An 18,199-nucleotide genomic window follows, 5' to 3' on the forward strand; every position below is an offset into this window, starting at 1 on the left:
CAAAAAAAAAAAAAAGACTTGTTGCTGTTACTGTTATACCTCTGATCGATTACATTGATGTGTTATGATGCATGCACTCAATGGCTTGAATCTTTGTATACTGTATATCATGCAGCATTGAGGTTAATAACAAATCTCAGTGTCCTAACTCATCATTGTTCTCTGTATGATTGAGTTGGCTGGTCTGCATTGTCTATATAGACAAAATCGGCGGCATGTCCCTATTTTTAAGACTCAAGTTAACCTGCTCCCCTTATACTTGTATCATTCATGTGTAAAAAAAAGTGTGTCTTCAAATGGGGAAGAGGAGTTTCAGGTCAGCTGCTCCTGCAGATTGATTTGTGTCTCTCTCTTTAAATCTTTTTAAAAGTAGGTCAAATGCATTGAAGGAAGATGCATCAAGTTGTAGATGCTTTGACTGATAACTTGTCTGCTCTGTGACTCTGTGAGGATATGTTGATCTGTGATTGTAATTTCTCTTGTCTATAACTTGTTCAGATGTGCAGCTGCCTTTCTTGGCCAGGACGATCTGGGTTCGGGTTCCTGGTTAAATAAAATGTAAAAAATAAAAAAAATAAAAACTGTTTCCATCTTACAAAAATCAAGACATGTTATCTTATCTGTCCATTATTCTGAAAATACCTGAACAGTTAACAGGTGTTTTTGGTCAGATAAACTTGCTGACCTTTAACTTTTTAATATATGAGTATTTGTGTGTGTGTTTATCCCAACACACCCACCATGCCCTCCTGCTGGATCATCTAAACATCCTTCGGCCTGAGACACTAATAATACCCCCATGTGTCTGCTGCTATTTCAGGCCTTGAGGGCCTGCAGGGTGGGGTGTGCATGAATATGTGTGGAGGGGACTGAAAAGCCTTCCTCTCTCTATTCCCCAAACGGGGTAACTAGGGTAGACCGATTTGGAACATAGACACACACAAACATACTTAGCAAGGGGAGGCTGTGGAGGTGGGGGTGAGCCCTACAGTTGCTCAGTGACACACATGCTCATAAGGAGCTCAACCCTGAAGAAAAACCTGGAGGTTCCCTTTTGTTTTTCAACTCAATGATTGAACTGGAATAAGTTATAAACAGTTTTGATACGATCTGAGTTCAGTTGGATTCCTTTTGTCGCTTTGTGGCTCTCGAGGATAACTTGTGTGAACATTTATTTTAACTCACTGCTGCCCCGTTTAGTGTGGAGATATGTTTTGGAAAACTGGTGTCTGAGGCTCCAGAACAAAAATCAGACAACAAATAAGATCCATCACAGCTCTTGTTCATGGTGACTGAAGGTAAGTGAAAAGAGATCAACATGATTTTTTCTTATTTTATCTGAATTAAGTTTATATTATTATTTGGCAGCACAGTACCTTTATCCAAATCTATCCACAGATACAAATAAAGAAACCTAACCACATCTTGTGTACAGTCAGGTATTCTGTAAATAAAGCAGTCAGGTAGAAATTCAGTTAAACATTCATTCATTAGATAGGAGTCTGTCTTGTCCTTTGTCCTGTGATCCAACTTCCACTAACACTGCGTCTTTATGGGTTTGACAAGCAGCTCTATTAATAGGGTGATAAATCAGCCACTTATCTTGTTAGCCTCTCACATGATACAGTTTTACATCAGAAACATCCTCCTCTAGATTCATTTCACTTACAGCATATATCCTAATTCCTTATTTTCTCTTCTGTTTCAGAGACTACCAAATATATCCCCGTCTCTAAATGTTACTAGCTTGATTCTTTGAGACTTAGATGAGATTAAATAGATCCTAATAGAACTTACAGTCTTATTGAATCCCATAAGGAAAATAAATGACCAAAGAGCAGAAGAAAAAAAAATTCTATCACAGCTGCAAAAGGAAGGAAGCTGTCCATCAAATTATCAATCAGATCATTAATGAGTCCTTTTTATTCGCATCTTGTTTTTGGAAAGCCAACATATGAAAAAGATTGCTAACATCGACAGCAGGAGTCTCTTCTCTGTGACATTTTATGATATAAATAACCTGAGGTGACAGTAAACATATTATTGATTTGAAGATTTTGTAGAGAACATTCCATAGGCTATTCGTCTGGTCGGTAAACACAACCCTGCTATGCTCTATTAACAGAAAATATATATTTTTTTATTTAACAAAATCTTGCTTCTAATGGCTTCAAGAAGCCGATACCTGGAGAAGTAGGTTGGTACTATAGTTTATATAGCTTCTAGATTCACCTGGTAGGTGATAAAAAGTGGAGTACCATCTTCAAGAGGGGAAATGTCAAGGCCTCCATCCTCTCAGACCACCCCTCAGTTCTACAGGGTCAGCGAAAGAGATCTCACCGAGATCGAGCTTCATTCTGTGGACTCCATCAATGACCTCCACCGAACACACCACGAACACAGCCAAAAAGGTACACACACACACACACACACACACACACACACACACACACACACACACACACACACACACACACACACACACACACACACACACACACACACACACACACACACACACACACACACACACACACACACACACAAATACTTTAAACAGAGACTTAAAGACACAAACAGTGTTATTCAGCACCAGGGTGAAGGAACTCAGACACCTCAAATACAGCATTAACGGTACACCTCTATTTCAGCAATGCACAGAACAGGCTATTTCTGTGTCTGGACCTTTAAATATATAAATGAGCTGTGTCTGACCACGCCTCTCTGGAAGGGCCTGGGTGGCTCGGGCTTTCTCGCACCATGCCCAATTGTTAATGATGAAAAGGCAGACTCAGAGGGCAGAACAAACACCTAGCTGTGGGAGTGTCACCCACCTGGAGGAGGGGTTACTGCCCTTTGTGATGTCATGAAGGGAAAATCTCCAAACGGCCTGTTTGAGCACACATTTTGTTGAGTGGAGTTGGCAAAAGACAGAGAGGATGGACTTTTCTTATAATTGGGGGGTTTGTAGATGGACTAGGTACACATATTAGTGTTGGGAAAACATGGTAAAGTATATTTTGCATATGTGACCTTTAAAGGTACAGACACATTTCTAATACAGCCACAAAGGTGTATGCACAGTCTTTTATTCACACACAGAGATAATAATACATTTTTTTTACTAGCAACACAGACACAGGATCCAAGCAACCACAAGGGCACACACACCTCCTACACTGACAAACACAACCACAAGAGTACAGCAAAACCTCAAATACACACGCGCACACAAAACACAAGCCACAAAATGACACTCTAACCCAATACATAAATACATAACACTGACTCTTGTATATGACATTTCAGGAAGTAGACCTCCTCGTCCTGCTTACATACCCTCCCCCAATGGGAATCTCTTCACATGTGACGTGGCAGCTGTCAATCAAAGAGGCGGTCCACTCAGCAGAAAATGGCAGACCCGTCTACAGGATATGCTAACACCAAGTTCATCACATGCTTATGCCATGGGCTGTGCTATCGTCACTTTGCTTCTGTTAACAGTGCTACTCATCTTCTACTTTTTGGGTGAGATTGCATACTCCCTTTTTTTACCCACCCTTGATATCGATCTTTACACTGCACATGCTCCATTTTGTTCCTTAAAGGCTTTATATGCAATTTTTTGATCCAGCAGATGTCGCCCTTGAGCACCAGCATGAAACCAAAACAACTCGCGGTGCATTGTTGTGTTAGCATGCTAATGCTAGCGATCTTTATTATGCTCGTATCTTCACACTGCTTGTAAATTTACCTGAAATGAGCGTGATCTAGAAACACAGTTAAGCAGTGAGTACAGTATGTTATTCTTCTTTTCTCTAGTCCCTCAATTAAACAACTTTCATTCACAAGGGGAGGAGTCAGCCGGCCGTCCAGGCGATGTAAACAAACTGAAGACAGTGGGACTCGGGTGTTACACCCATTGTAGACAGTCATGACTCACAGAGTTATTTTCAGAGGATATACTTGATTTCTATTATATTTAAGTGTGAAAAATCACACATAAAGACTTTAAATCTTATTCCATTTGAATGGTCATCTGTCATTTTCTAGTTCGAGCTGTGCAACGTAATCATGGTATTTTAAAAACATCACTATGAACCTAAACACAATATGTCTTTGTGTACACCAAAACAGAAAACTAAAAGCGTTACCTTCTGTCTGTTTCATCTCCAGTCCAGCAGGGCGGCGCAATCCAGATGCTAACTGCGGCAGTGAGGGAGAAAGAAGCCACAGCCAAAGAGCTGTCACTACTGATCCAAGAATTAAAGGCACAAAGATGTAACCAGACAGCTCAGGGAGGAGAGAGATGAGGAAGATGAATGGAAAGTGGACATGTATTTGCTTGTAATATCAGAGATACTGCAAAGTGAAGTAGAACTGTGTCTAACAGAGGATCACTCCACGAGGAGGAAGTGTAATCCAAGACATTTTATGAAGGTGATCTGTCATTCAAGTTTAAGTGCTACTGATGTGACCATGTAGTTAAGAGATGGTTGGTTTGTGAAAACTGACCCTCTTGTACCTGCCTCCATCATTACATGAAAGGACTTTTGACTGTACACTCACATGTTTAGTCCTGTGACAGAACCGTCATTGAAGCTGTAAAGATGGTTGGCTTAATTGAATGGAGGCAGAATATCTTTTGTCACACAAAAATCTACCAGCTGTTTTTAATTTTAACTCACTCTTGTTTGTATGGAGAGGACGGTGTCAGTGTCATTTTTCCAACATTGTGCATCACCGTGTGAGCAGACACAGACGTGAACCTGCCCTACATCACAGTTTTCATTAAAAACAACAACAAACAGAACTTTTAAAAAACGTATCTGTTACGCTCTTTGTCAGTTTTTTGTTGTTATTGTTCAGTTTGATTGTTTACCTTTTTCTATGTTTGCTTATTATCACCAAATAACCCAGATCTTGTAATATTAATATAATTTAAAATTACTTCCAACCAGATAGTATGTCATTAGCTTTAAAGTCAGGGTTGGTCATTTTTTCCAGATACACTTTTGCGCTGAAGGAGTGCTACTTTCAAAATCATAATAGTTTAAAAAATGACCAACCCTGCTTTTAAGCCCATCAATTTTGTAGAACTTCCTTCTGTAGCACATTGAGCAAAGTAACAGAAAAGTTTAAAAATATAAAACATGGACAAAAATTTTACGAGTTACTTCTTTAGAGTTAAACAATAATAAAAGTTTTTGCATTTTTTTGAAGATAGATCAAAATGATTTAAGATTGTAGATTTTTAAGGTAAATTCCTCCTTTTAAAAACAGGCAAAATAAACACTGCGGATCACATTTTTATTTTTCTATTTTCATTTGTTGATGAAATGCAACAAAGAGCTGACAGGTCAGGCAGTGTGATGTATGGACGCCTCGTTTACCATCATGAGAACACACTGAGTGCATCTCTGTAGAAGTGTTGAGGTTACTTGTTATTATGTCCAGTCGTGTCCTTCTTCTCTTGACATTCCTGTCCAGTCCAGCCGGGATAACACCGACACCTAAAGTGTTTGACTTGATTGGGGTCTGACGTCATAGAGACCATGTGACCTGAGTTGGGTCGTCGCCTGGCACAGCGTCCGTTGCCGTGGCAAAGCTGGAGGCTGCAGCGCTGGGTGTCAGACCTCAGCTCCTGGATGAAGGGACCCAAGACAGTTTGGACGTATTCTCTGAGCAGGATGCACTGATGCTGGAGGGTGGGAAAGGAGGACAGGGTTACACACTAACACTCACACACAAAGGTGAACAACGCATCAGGTCATACCTTGGACTTGGCAAATTTCAGCTCTCCCCACAGGACAACTCCAACAGCTCCCAGTGCTGCACTTTCCCCCAGTGTGTGCTCCAGGTCTGTCTGAACACACACACAAAAAAACACAAAACACAAAAAACAACATGTAATGTACTTATTTGAAAGTTCAGAAATTAGAATATAGATGCATGAGTTTGTGGATTTTATGAGTTACAACAAACCTTATTCAGAAAGGTGAGAGTGTGTGTGAATGCGAGCCTGGCGTAGGGAAGGACTGGTGTGGCATGATTGGTGTTTTCGTCATGATGCCAAACTGACGCCACCCTCAAAGCCTCCAATAGTCTGTATCTGAGAGAAAAAAGAAGTCAACATCAATATCTCCTTCATCAATTTGTGGCAAGATGAACAGAACTTTTTATGAATAATAGAGCAGGACCATTACATTTACGAGCCTCAACATGCGGTGTTGAAAAATGAAGCCAAGGATGCAAAACAGTGCAGTTCTATGAGTGTCCACTTGAGGCTGCCTCCAAAAGAACCAGAAGTCCCATACACACCCATTCAAAAATGTTCTGACTGGTAAATGTCTTCGTCTGCACACAAAGTACAGGGGTTATTATTTTTTATAATTCACCCATGTCGATTGGATTAAGGATACAAGCTATGCATAATTAGGGACGTGACAAACCTGACTGCAAGCAGCCGCTTTGTTTGTCAGGAGGCTTAAGGCCCGCCTCAGCTCCAGCTCTTTGCCTGTGGTTAGGTTGACCGTAAGTTTGATAGAGTCAACATTTACAATATGGCCACAGCTTTGGATGGGCCTCCAGAACAACCCATCGGAAACTAATGAGTTATGTCACTCAGTCTTAATCCATGTTTGCATCTAGCCTATGTATATCTGTCCACATATACTGACCTAACACTGATAGATATAGATATCTGTGTATACAATAGAAAACACTCAGAAATAAGATAATCACATAGTTTGTCACAGAGCAGAGTGCTCTCCCTCTCTAAACCTCAACAATGTTACAAAACATGTGACTAACTTTTCATTTATTTCTGACAATATGCATGCGTACGAGAACAATGACTCTCTACTCATTAGCTGTAGCACATTAGTAACATTAGTAGAAGTAAATAATGGTCTTTACTTATAAAGCACTTTCTAACCCAGGTTACAACGGTCACAGCTGAGCAGATGGTGGTGCGCTGTATTGGTTGAGAGTTTTTAATTCTACTTAATATTCTTGGGTGATTGATCAGAGCAAAATAAGCGCAAAGTCAACACTTAAAATCTTTATTTTCATCCCAGCTCATAAATGTTCTAAGTTGACCTGCATCTTGGTAATAAGAGATTTTTTCCACTCTAAACGTGGCTTCTTTAGATCCAGTATTGATTACTGTCTATTTAATGATTACTAAGTTAACAACACTTTCTATTCATGTTCTTTTAAGCTGTATTTCTGACTGACGCAGTTTAAAGTGGTTGAACCTCTTTTCTCTGTACCTGACCATCAGAGCTGCGTCACTAGATCCCGCCAGCCTCTTTGGAAGGTAAACACTGGGATAGAGAGCGGTGGACTGACGCCAGAGCCAGGACAGACGGTCGTTTTGTTGTTTGGTCCCCCTGTGACAGCGTCCTCTGTAGCTCTGATCTGGTTACACACATGGAACAAGGACGGACAAAGATGTGTTTTCATTCAACTAGAAACAGTTAAAGCCATTTCAAGCAAAGAAGCTCAGTATTAAGCTTTTCACAGAAACAATTATAGTCAATTATATCTACTAATAGTGGACCTTAGCTTATACTAATGATCAGAGTTTATCAAGCCAACATTTCAAATTTAATTTTTTTTGTGAATTTGGTCTTGGGGTGCAGTGGGGTGGTGACTCAGTAGGGCAGGGGTGGGCAACTGGCGGCCCCCATCAACCCTCAATGTGGCCCTCAGGTCAATTTTTACACATCAATGAACTGGAAGCATGAAGAAAAGATGACTAAATCTGCCATGAAATCATGAAAACCAGAAGTATGTCCATAATAATATTTGATCACTGGTATATTTTGAGATAAATTTGAGACATAATCGACTGTAATCGGTTTTATATTCTACAATTTGGCCCTCTGGCATTGAGAATTAAATGACTGTGGCCCTTGCTGTGACCAAAGTTGCCCATCCCTGCAGTAGGGTCATTTTCTGCTCTGATTTCAGTTAATCACACATCTTTTTGTCTCCTCCTGCTGGGCATGAGAAAGAATGCAGGTTTAAGGAACTTCAAAAGTAGAGACTATCTTAAATATATTCTATGGTAACATCCCTGGAAGCAAACATATAAATTACTGAAGTGAGTTCCTACCTGTCTGTCTGCTTTGCTTATTGAAGCAGGGAGGAAAACCATAAAACCCCCAGAGTCCTTTAGGACGATCTCTGACCGCCACCTGCAGCGTCTCCTCCATAAACCTCCGAGCGCTCTCCTCAAACTTCAGCTTCGCCAATGACGTCTTGGCTCTTTCAGACAAGTCAGGTCTCTCCTGCTTCACCAGCAGCTTGGACAGCTGACGATACTTCATCTTGATTCCAAAGTTTCTCTCCCACAATGGCCGCCACTCTTCCCAGTCAATGACAGCTAAACCGTTGAATTTGGGATGCAGTGATCTGGAGATTTGCGTCACTGCCAGGGAAAGGTGAGCCGAGAGGTCACCAAGCTGAGGTGTTCCTCCGTTGACCTTCCTGCCGTCTCTGGAGAGGTATGGATATTTCCCCAGGCGGTCCCGGTAGAAAATGGTCATATTCTGGAAATAGAAAAGCCAACAGAACATAGTTAATCTATGAATATGGGTCATTTTGGATTTTTATTTCAATTTCAGTTCTTCAGAAATATAAACCTTCTTGTGATATTAGAACAGTTACTTCAGTGTAGGATCAGTATGCTCCACTCCCCCCCCCACCACACTCACCTGTCCCTGGAAGCGTTGCCGTCTGTTCTCAACGATGTCGAAGTCGTTCAGGTCCAGGTGGATGTTGTAGCGTTTCCCACACTGAGCTGTGGGCATGTTCCACACCACAACGAAGGGGTGCTCCTGCAGGATCGGAGCTGCCGCAGCCACAACAGAAACAGGGTCACGGCCGTGGACATATGTTTGTGATGGAGAGGTGCATGGTGGGAAGATGGATAGAAGGAGAAGGTGGAGGAAGGGGAGAAGTAGGTGAAGGAGCACCATGGCTGCTGCTCACCCACTGATGTTTCCGTCCTGAGAGAGAAGAGGAATGAGCCAATAAGATTTGAGGATGAGGACATTTTTTAATCATTGGAATCAACTTACAAGTAACCATGGTTTTCTAACTCGAATATGTGTCCCTAGCCTGTCTGTTACAGCTATTATGTATGTTTCCCTGTGCTGTGTGTTCCTTCTCCACTTCCTGTTGTCTCCAGCCCAGGTGAAGCCACTAATTGAACAAGAGGCCTCGGTGCTTAAAAGGCCAGAGCTGGCTGCAGAGAGGAGAGGCATTTTGAGGAGGCATTTGGAGTTGGGACTGCTGTGCCTCTCTTGTCTGTTGTCTTTTGTTTCTCATTTGATCTTTGTTATCATTTAGTGTGTCATATTGTAATAAATCCCTTTGTTTTGACTTTTGTTAAGGTGTTTTGTGTCGTTTAACGGGTCAATGTGTGGATTGTTGTTAGCCCCACAGGGCCGCCTTATGGCCGGGCGTAACATGTTTAAGAACCCCCAAGTTATGAGAAAAGTCCATCCTCTCCGTCTTTTGTGTGCTCAACTTTCCAGGAAATGTGTGCTCAAAGATTTTCCCATCATGACATCACAAAGGGCAGTAGCCCCTCCCCCATGTGGGTTTCACTCCAACAGCTATAGGCATGATCAAATTCAGGATCAGAGTGGATTCATAACAAGAAACTTCACAGAAAATGTTTTGGGACCTCTGAGACTTGAATGACCAATATGTAACTCTGACACCTAGTGCTTAAAATGGGTACTGCAGTCCAAATTCAAAACATTGGGGAAAGCCATCCATGTCCAGGACACAGAAGCTTCAGTGTTTAACCAGCTCTGCATCTTGAAACCTTTATGCGCTTAATCTAACATAACCTTTGACTCTTAATATTTTAAATCATCGCCAATGATTATCCTAGTTTGACTAAGTTTCTGGTCTTGGAGCTTGATAGAAAAATGTTGAGGTCTTTAGGTCGAGTAGAATCAGTTTTGCTTGCCCGCTTCCATCGCTGCAACACCTGTTGGTTTGCCGTTTGCCTGGAAAACCGAGGGGGCAAAACGGCCGTGTGGGGGTGCCTTAAAACCGCCTACCTTCTCTGGTCTAAAGAATTACAGACCATTTCAGACCAGAATCGACCCTTAGGAGGACATACTGACTGCTGCATTGTTGTCAGAGAAACCAGCACTTCAACATAGCATGCTTCTTTAATGTCTGATGATATAGTCAGGTCACGTTATGATTTAATTCAGTAGATATCTTACATATTGGACCTTCAATTAAACTTGTTTTAAAGGAGGACAATATGTGACCTTTAATCAAACACATTTACAGGAATTCATAAAGGAATTTAACTTGTTATTGCTCTCAGTGATATTCTGTGAATGGTTATAACATTTTAAAATAAACACAAATCAAAATGATTCATCATTCATTTCTTTTATTTGACATATTGTGTTCATGTTCAAGTATCAGACCAGATAAGATGCATCACTCTCAAACCTCTTAATCTTTCAAACTCAATAAGGCTTCAGTTCAACAAGGCACATTTCAACTCACAGTAACAGTATCACATGATCGATCAGCAGCACGCACACACGGGGAGGTCGGCAACATTTGAAGGCAATGGCTGCTCAAAAGGCAAAGGTAACTTTTCCTGTTTAAGTTTTTCAGATTGGCCAAAATAGGTTTGCTCTTAAATACTGTTCAACATGTTCACCTTTTTTAAAAGACCCCTCTCTACCTGCTGTCTTTATCAGTTATAATATTTTGTTAAAATAATAATTTGTGTCTAAATACTTTCTGTTAGTGTTATCAAAAGGGCTCACGAGTTTCTTCTTACATCCAGTAAGTTTCATATTGGATCATGATTGGCTTCCAAACAAGCTGTGATGTCACAACATTTCAGACAAACATCTTAAACTCAGATTGAAGGTTGGATGTGAGAGAATCCATCAAGTATTAAACTCATTCATCATTCTGCAAAAGTGAGTTACAGAGTGATCTTTGGATTTTGCAGATGTAGAGAAATTCACCAGGTTAAGGATGGACTCAGGAACTCACAGAATACATTCAGGTGAAAGCAGAGTTTTATGTTGTTCTCTTCATCAGTGATTTGGTAGTAAAACAACGGTTGAGTTTCTTTAAAAACTATTAAAAGGCTCGCTGAAGTCAAGTGTTTTCCACTTGTCACTTATACGTAAGAGGATGAGGGTCAGACATCAGAGATCAATAATGAAAGGAGTTAGATTTTATCATTTGCACTTAGAGTAAAAAGTGGAACTGTTGAGAATACATTTTAAATGTAAATTTAAAAAAAGTGTAAATGTCGAGAATAAAATTGAAATACAATTTTGAGAATAAAGTCAAATGTCGCAAAATTTCATTTCAACTTTATTCTCAATATTTCTACTTTCTTTTCTTGAAGTACACAAAGGATATCAAATCTTCCTCCTATCATTCTTTATTTCTCATGTCTGGCCCTAATCGTCTTCCATACACTGATGTATTTAGTGATTATCTTTTTTTTATTTAGCATAACAAAAAATCTCTGGTTGTGCACTTAAATTGTACCTTGTCTTGTTTTCTTTGTACGTGTGTGCTTCTTTATTTGTGTTGTAATATTCTTTTGCCACATCACATTCAAGATTAAAGCTTTTATCGACTGTGCATGAGCCGCTCTTAACTCTTCAAAATGTAGGAAGTGAATGTGGATGTGTACTTGATTGTTTCTACGTCTCTTTGGTTTACTTAAACAGTTTGCTTTCACTGAAACAACAATCCTGTGTGTGCTTGTCATGTTGACTTGATGTTTGAGTTCACAGAGGGTCAAATGTCTTTGTGCATCCAAAAGATGGGAACTCCTCTGGCATCCCTGTAGGGAGTTTCAGTCAGAGTCTGAACGACAGGCAGACCTGCAGCCTGAGGAGGAGGTGGGGGAGGAGAGAGGATGGAAGAAAGGGGTGGGGGAGGAGGGATGGCTGGAGGTGGCAAGGGAGGAGGAGGTGGAGGTATGGGAGGAGGTGGAGGTGGGGGAGGAGACGGGATTGAAGAAAGGGGTGGAGGAGGAGGTGGAGGTGGGGGAGGAGGGAGTAAACCAGAAGGTGGAGGTGACCCTTGTGGGACTTTAGCCTCAGTCTTTGCCCATGTCTCTCTCTGTGTGTTCCCCTCTTCACTCGGCATCCTCGAGAACCTCAACAGCGTCTCCATGGGAACAAACGCTGTCATGGCACCCGCGTTTTGCACCGGCGTGGACAGCACGTAGCCGATGTGGGCGTAGAAGTGCTGCTTGTCGTGCGTGGTCAGGCACAGGCGCTTGAAGCCTCTGCTTTTCGCATAGCGCTCAACCTCCTCCATAAGAGTCCGGCCGTAGCCCCGCCCCCGCTCGGCCTCGGACACGACCACGGACTCCACGAACAGGCAGCTGGTGTGACCTACAACCTGGGAGAGGCGAGCGTGGCCCAGCAGGCGCTCCGCCTCTCTGTGTCCCTGCAGGAGAACCAGACAGACGGGGAACTCTGGACAGGACTTCTGGAGGGAGTGGACCCGGGCCGCCTGGCTCCTCTGCCACTCGGAGTTGACGAGGTCAGCGCAGGGAACCAGCAGGTCCGGACGCCGGTGGATCGGAACAGCGCGGATCTTTGCGGGTTGATCAGAGCCAGTGTGGACCTTCTGATTAACTTCTCTACCCAACTCTGATATCTCACAGTCACTGCCAGCATGCTGTGTCTCATACTCTGACATGGAGTTGTGGCGTTCATCAACATTGGGCTCTCCTTCACTCTCGGGTTTGGAATTTGTTGATATGAAAGGTTCAGACCTGTAGTGATCAGGGTTTAACTACAGTCAGTCTCCATGTGAAACCCAACAGCAAACATGCAATTTCTCCGTTTTGTGGTGAGTCTGAACACATACACTTCTCAGCAGTGCACAAGAGGAGGCCTGATCAAAGATGCTCTTCAAGATAACATCCCTCCTGTGACAAATCTAACACAGAAACCTGCCTTTCATCATGTGGAAAGCAGCACACTCGGATCAGATGTATATGGCTTCTATCCTGGCAGGTACTAAGCTCCACACTGCTGTGAGAGGAGACGCATGGAAAAGGATGCAATGAGAGCACTGATCTCTGCCTAATCTCTGTCTCTGCACTCCCTGTTTCAAACCCCCTGCAACCTTTTTCTGTCTGCCTCTCCTGTGCCTGGAGCAGACTCCCCACCCTGGACAAGATCTTAATGCAGCTTTGCTGGAGTTACTGGAGTTATGTGCTCTGCTCATGGACACTTAGCTGCTGCTGAAAGTAATATAGACAGTGGGAGTAAATATAGCAAGGAGAGAGAGGGGATGACACCCAGCAAAGGGAGCTTTTTGTGTGTGTGTGTGTGTGTGTGTGTGTGTGTGTGTGTGTCGTTCTGTTCAAACTGTCCTGTAATTGTATATTTGTTTTATGTTTTTTTTGTTTGTTTTGTTAGTACCTGCCTTAGGACTACGGATCAAATTTAGCTTTTGTGCTAATTCCGGCATATTTACATGGATACTATTTTGCTGATGTGTTGATTAATGTGGACTGTCCTTATTAAATAAATAAATAAATGAAATGAAATGAGGGGTCCAACTTGAGGCAGCTGCAAGAGCTCAGCCTCTGTACGTAAACCAATCCTTCATGAATTTCAGTCAGATTGAAGTGGCTAAAACTAGATTTATAGTATTTTTTTCTTTAAAAATACAAGTGAAATTATCAATATGTAACTGAAACAGTTACCTGTCTTGTGTTATGTTTGTTTTCAGTGTATGTAAGCAGCACAGAGCTGTGTGATTTCTCTGCACTTTAGTCCATGGCATATTTCCCCTCAGGGCAGATAAAGTATGTAATAATATCCACTCTAATAAAGTCAATCAAAACACATTTCCAACTCTGCTTCAAATGTTGTAACTCTCTGGGTATTGTCAGGATAATTTTAGGGTGAGTTAATTGTTAAATGGAATGAATTCAAACTTAGTCCACTTCTGCATCTCTGAGTGTCTTATGCTCAGTGAGTGTGACAGTGCACTCTGAGTTTACAAAGATGAGACGTTAAACTGAGCCTGCTATACCTGAGCCTGCTATACCTGAGCCTGCTATACCTGAGCCCACTTTGACAACACAAAACTGATTGTAAATGACAGAAACAAAATATGTTTCTGTCATTTGCTTTATACTGTAGTTGGGCAAACAGCTCCAGTCTGCTGTCAGCAGTGTAACTGCATCAGAGGGTTTCGGTCAATACATTTTCACCTGCATTTCTATGGAAAAACTCTGTATTAGCATGATAGCCGTGGCTACACTAAGCTTATATACTGTACAGTGTACTTCACCACTACTTATGTGCACTCAACATGTCCTGTTTGAAAGATGTTTCCTTAAGGTCACTTTAATGCTGCCATCACGCTGTCTCATCAGTCTGAAAGGGGAAGTAGAGCTCTATCTAACACATCTCACCACACAGTTTCTTAACAACTGCAAATGTAGAGAAAACACAGTTTACACTATAAAAATACAGATTATATTGTGTCCTCATTTAATTCTTTTTTTTTTGTATTTCCACTGCATACAAACAGAAGTGTAAACTTAAAAGTATTCATTCTGCAGCGACATATTCTCATTCATATCAAAGTATACTTCACGGCCACGCTGACGCCGATGTTACAGTTTGGCACTTTGAAGCACAAAGCAAACAATCAGTAGGAGACGGGAGGAGAGATGCAGTCACAAAGCTTAAAGTACTGGTTGATTCATTTAACGTTTTGTTTTGGAAGAGTCCCAAACTATATTAATTTTAAATTATCTTTACAAGACGTAAGCAAAACACTTATTTTAAAGTAATGAAAAAACAGGAGATTCTCTCATTTCTTTAAAAAAAAATGATGGGGTCAAAATATTCTGTAAATGTTTTAACTAACTAACAGAAAAAAATGTACAAAAACTCACCGAAAGAGAAAGCTGAAGTCAAACGCCTGCGAGTGTTACTCAGCTGTGAGCTTGTTTGCACCAATTCAACGAAATTTCACAAATCGCCACGTCACATCCACAAAAAGGATGTTAGAGAGACGTAAGAGGAAAAGAGGAAACTGGCAGTTTGACCTTCACACAACAGAAGGAAAGAGAAAAAAACACTGACAAGTGAACCTTCAGATCCACTAGGTCACCTCAAATACACTTGTTGGATTTTTTTCTCATTTGGAAGATGCTGAGTGGATTTTAAGATACCGCACAGAGAAAACTTTTTTAAATATCTAGAAATCTGCTTTCTCTAAATGTGTTACATTTGTCCAGAGCAACTTTTACAAGTATTAATTTAAAACTCTCATTAGGGAGATACCAAAATGCAGTCTTTTTTATTATTATTTATTTTGGGGCTTTTTATGGCTTTATTAGAGAGACAGGAAGGCGGATAGTCAGAAATCAGAGAGAGAGAGAGAGAGAGAAAGGGCAAAATGAGCCGGACTCGAAGCCGGGCCCCCCTGCCTGAGGACTGTAGCCTTTGTACATGGGGTGCACAAACTATCCACTAGGCCACCGACACCCCATGCACAATCTTTGATAAGTCCTCTGGGTAATTGCATCTCTGCTCCTGTGGTTGTTGTCTCTATTTGAGGAAAATTTGCGCATACTTCTCAGCCAGTAAGAATTAAAACTCTGCATCAGAGCGAGGTCTGCATGAAGACAAAGAACAAATACTTTTGAGGACTGGAAGTTTGAAGAAGGCCTTCGACTTGACAAAAATGCTGCAGATGACTGATGATTTTACAACTTTCTTTAATAAATAAAGATTTAAAAAAGGTGATAGTCTTGCTGCCTTGTCGTTTGTATCAGCTCTGCGCTTGAATATGAAATGATTGTGATCTTGTTGCTTTGAAAGCAAGGCTTATATATTATAAAGGCTTGTATTATGTGGTATCGTCATGGAGGTTTCCATTACCAATGATAATGGGTTGTTAAAAACATACAAATGTTAATTATTTAGTTCCTATGAATCAGAATCGCAATGGCATTGTTGTTTTTAATATGAGCCTAAGCAATAAATACATCGCAAAATTCTGAATGTATTGCACTGCTAAAAAAAACCAACTATCTAAAGGATCACTCAGTTCACATTTGACCTGTTTGATGGAGACACATGCTTCATCAACATGTTGCAGTCAGATGATACTTCAGCTAACTTCAGATAATTATTGGGATGTCTCCAATTTGAGAGAATCTCATCTGTCCCAAACGTCTGATAACTTCCCCACACACAATTCTACCTATCCTAAGTTTAACTCGGGATTCATCTTCATCTTTGATGCATGAAGTACAAACTACTGGTCTGGATAAATTCGTCACGTGGACGTCCAGTCATACAAAAGTATACTTATTTTGTTTTTCACAGGTAAGGGAAGCCCCGCAGTAAAGCAGGGCATCAAAAAATTGAGTTATACTCTTATTGTTCCTCTCCACGGAAATCTTTAGTAAAAGGCGAAAGATTTATACGATCTGAAGAGAAACAAGAGTGATCTGAGGAGGAAGAGGCAAAGTGTCGAAAGCCATTGCTGGCCTTACCACTCTCTATTACGGTTCATTATAACACTTCCAAAACAATACAACAGTTTCAACCACAAAGGTTAAATAATTTAAGTTGTACAATTCTCTAACTCGCATCGTAACGTTTGAAATGAAAATATTAAAAAATACGAACATTTTATGTACACAATTGCTGCATTGCACGCTATGCATTGTGGGAGATTTAATTCTGACCTCGTGTCTAACGCTTTAAAGTTAAGTTTTGCTTGTTATTTTGATGTTTGCCGATAATGATGTGAAGTTAAGGTTTAAAGGAAAAAAATAAGCGTTTACATTGGACTTAAATAGCGCTAGTTTTGTAACTCGTTCAGCTGAAACTGTACGCATGCGCATTAAGTACTACAGAGATTAAACGTATCAGGAGAGCATAGTAGTCTTCCCTTCTACAATGGCGGAAACAAGCTCTGTATGCTGAAACTATTACCAATATATGGTCAGTGTAAATACAACTTAATATAACTATGCTTGTTTTGCAGGGCACATTCAATAATGGTTCATACTATATTTTTTTCACACACTCAGGGTCATCATTTGGTTTGTTCTTATTTCCAGTGTCAACAACCTGTGTACAACTGAGCGTAGTAAGTTATACTCGAGCCAACATATCTTTGCGTAGAGTAAATTCACAAGCATGTTCGTAAATGATACAGGTTTCTGGTTAATTTTTAAACGACCTGACACAAACAAATACTGAAAACATTTCGCTTATATCTTATAGAAAAATATCACTACCCTCCTTTCTAATTCTGTACTCCTCTCAGCATCAACATCCATGTAAGGTAAAACTACAAATGTGACAGATGGTGTCCCTCACTGCATGATAGCTCGCTCATGTGCTAACTTTAGAAGTGTATGCAGAACAAGACCATTTGTTTTGACAAAAGGAGGAACCGCAAGTTTATAAGACGTAAACGAATCATCCAAGGATATTTATCACCAGTGTAACGTTACCTACATGTTTTATTCTCGGGTTGGGTCGCCGGTAATCCTCTTCATGAAGCTCAAGTGATTGACTGATCTGCGGTCAGCTTTAGGTCTTGCAAAGAGGGAAACAGCTGATGATCCCCGCTGACATCTGCCCCACGATCAGTTTCAAAACACGAGACCTGCACAGACTGTCGGTAACGAGAGGAAACTGTGCAATAGGTTGTTTCACGGGTATAGTCAGTCATGTCTGCCACCTTGCGGAAGGGAGTGTAACTACATTAAAACATAAACTGCAACAAGTTGATAACTTTCTTAACAGTTGTTAAAATCAAATTAAATGATCATGATATAGAATTGAAGTAAGTCGATTATAATTTACAGTAACTAATTATCACTTCCACAGCTGAAAAAACAAGAGCATTGTACCTGTGCATGGTTTGAAGAACCACGTGATCTGATTTTCCAGTAGACAATTTAAATATTATATCAAAATTGTGTAGGCTATTCAAGCAGGTCATTATTATGCTCCCCCAAGAATATCTTCAATGAAAGGCGAATGTTCGCGATTTGAATTGACGTATCTGATTGTCGAAAACCTTAAAGCTCAACGTAGCACGTTCAAAGTGTCAAATTCCTACTCGCACTCAAGTTTTAGATAAATGCATTGAAATACTATAGCAG

General features: G+C 40.8%; 3 protein-coding genes and 1 non-coding gene across 5 annotated transcripts; 1 reads left to right on the forward strand and 3 right to left on the reverse strand.

Annotated features, from left to right (window-relative positions):
* Positions 1-796: 796 nt before the first annotated feature.
* On the forward strand, positions 797-5,151 carry si:dkey-20d21.12 (uncharacterized protein LOC556245 homolog). Its single transcript, XM_020646526.3, has 4 exons — positions 797-1,298; positions 1,709-2,411; positions 3,310-3,528; positions 4,177-5,151. Exons 2-4 carry the CDS (start codon positions 2,276-2,278, stop codon positions 4,311-4,313), a joined length of 492 nt encoding a protein of 163 aa, XP_020502182.2. The 5' UTR covers positions 797-1,298; positions 1,709-2,275; the 3' UTR covers positions 4,314-5,151.
* Positions 5,152-5,293: 142 nt separating this feature from the next.
* hyal3 (hyaluronidase 3) lies at positions 5,294-18,120 on the reverse strand. Of its 2 annotated transcripts, none has more exons than XM_065961387.1 (7): positions 17,547-18,120; positions 8,724-9,017; positions 8,123-8,558; positions 7,275-7,422; positions 5,986-6,112; positions 5,777-5,866; positions 5,294-5,701 (listed from the first exon to the last, which is right to left on the reverse strand). In XM_065961387.1, the coding sequence occupies exons 2-7, from the start codon at positions 8,985-8,987 to the stop codon at positions 5,438-5,440; spliced, it is 1,329 nt and encodes a 442-aa protein (XP_065817459.1). In that variant the 5' UTR covers positions 8,988-9,017; positions 17,547-18,120; the 3' UTR covers positions 5,294-5,437. The 2 variants fall into 2 exon arrangements, with proteins under 2 accessions (XP_065817459.1, XP_029135672.2); XM_029279839.2 differs by lacking the exon at positions 17,547-18,120 and adding an exon at positions 14,960-17,524.
* Positions 10,416-14,904, reverse strand: LOC109993545 (N-alpha-acetyltransferase 80). Its single transcript, XM_029279841.2, has one exon. It carries the CDS (start codon positions 12,733-12,735, stop codon positions 11,821-11,823), a length of 915 nt encoding a protein of 304 aa, XP_029135674.2. The 5' UTR covers positions 12,736-14,904; the 3' UTR covers positions 10,416-11,820.
* On the reverse strand, positions 16,409-16,524 carry LOC114920961 (U5 spliceosomal RNA). The gene has a single exon (XR_003809248.1). It is a non-coding gene; the product is annotated as a U5 spliceosomal RNA (small nuclear RNA).
* Positions 18,121-18,199: the final 79 nt, after the last annotated feature.

This window comes from Labrus bergylta, chromosome 12 (genome assembly GCF_963930695.1).
Source record: "Labrus bergylta chromosome 12, fLabBer1.1, whole genome shotgun sequence".
Lineage (NCBI taxonomy): Eukaryota > Metazoa > Chordata > Actinopteri > Labriformes > Labridae > Labrus > Labrus bergylta.

Coding starts and splice junctions, on each gene's coding strand:
- LOC109993545 (XM_029279841.2), bottom strand. CDS start 12,735: ATGTCAGAGTATGAGACACAGCATGCTGGCAGTGACTGTGAGATATCA.
- si:dkey-20d21.12 (XM_020646526.3), top strand. CDS start 2,276: ATGTCAAGGCCTCCATCCTCTCAGACCACCCCTCAGTTCTACAGGGTC. Junction 2,412..3,309: donor CCACGAACACAGCCAAAAAG/GTACACACACAC, acceptor ATGACATTTCAG/GAAGTAGACCTCCTCGTCCT. Junction 3,529..4,176: donor ACTCATCTTCTACTTTTTGG/GTGAGATTGCAT, acceptor TTTCATCTCCAG/TCCAGCAGGGCGGCGCAATC.
- hyal3 (XM_065961387.1), bottom strand. CDS start 8,987: ATGGTGCTCCTTCACCTACTTCTCCCCTTCCTCCACCTTCTCCTTCTA. Junction 5,867..5,985: donor CTCTCACCTTTCTGAATAAG/GTTTGTTGTAAC, acceptor GTGTGTGTTCAG/ACAGACCTGGAGCACACACT. Junction 5,702..5,776: donor TGAAATTTGCCAAGTCCAAG/GTATGACCTGAT, acceptor CCCACCCTCCAG/CATCAGTGCATCCTGCTCAG.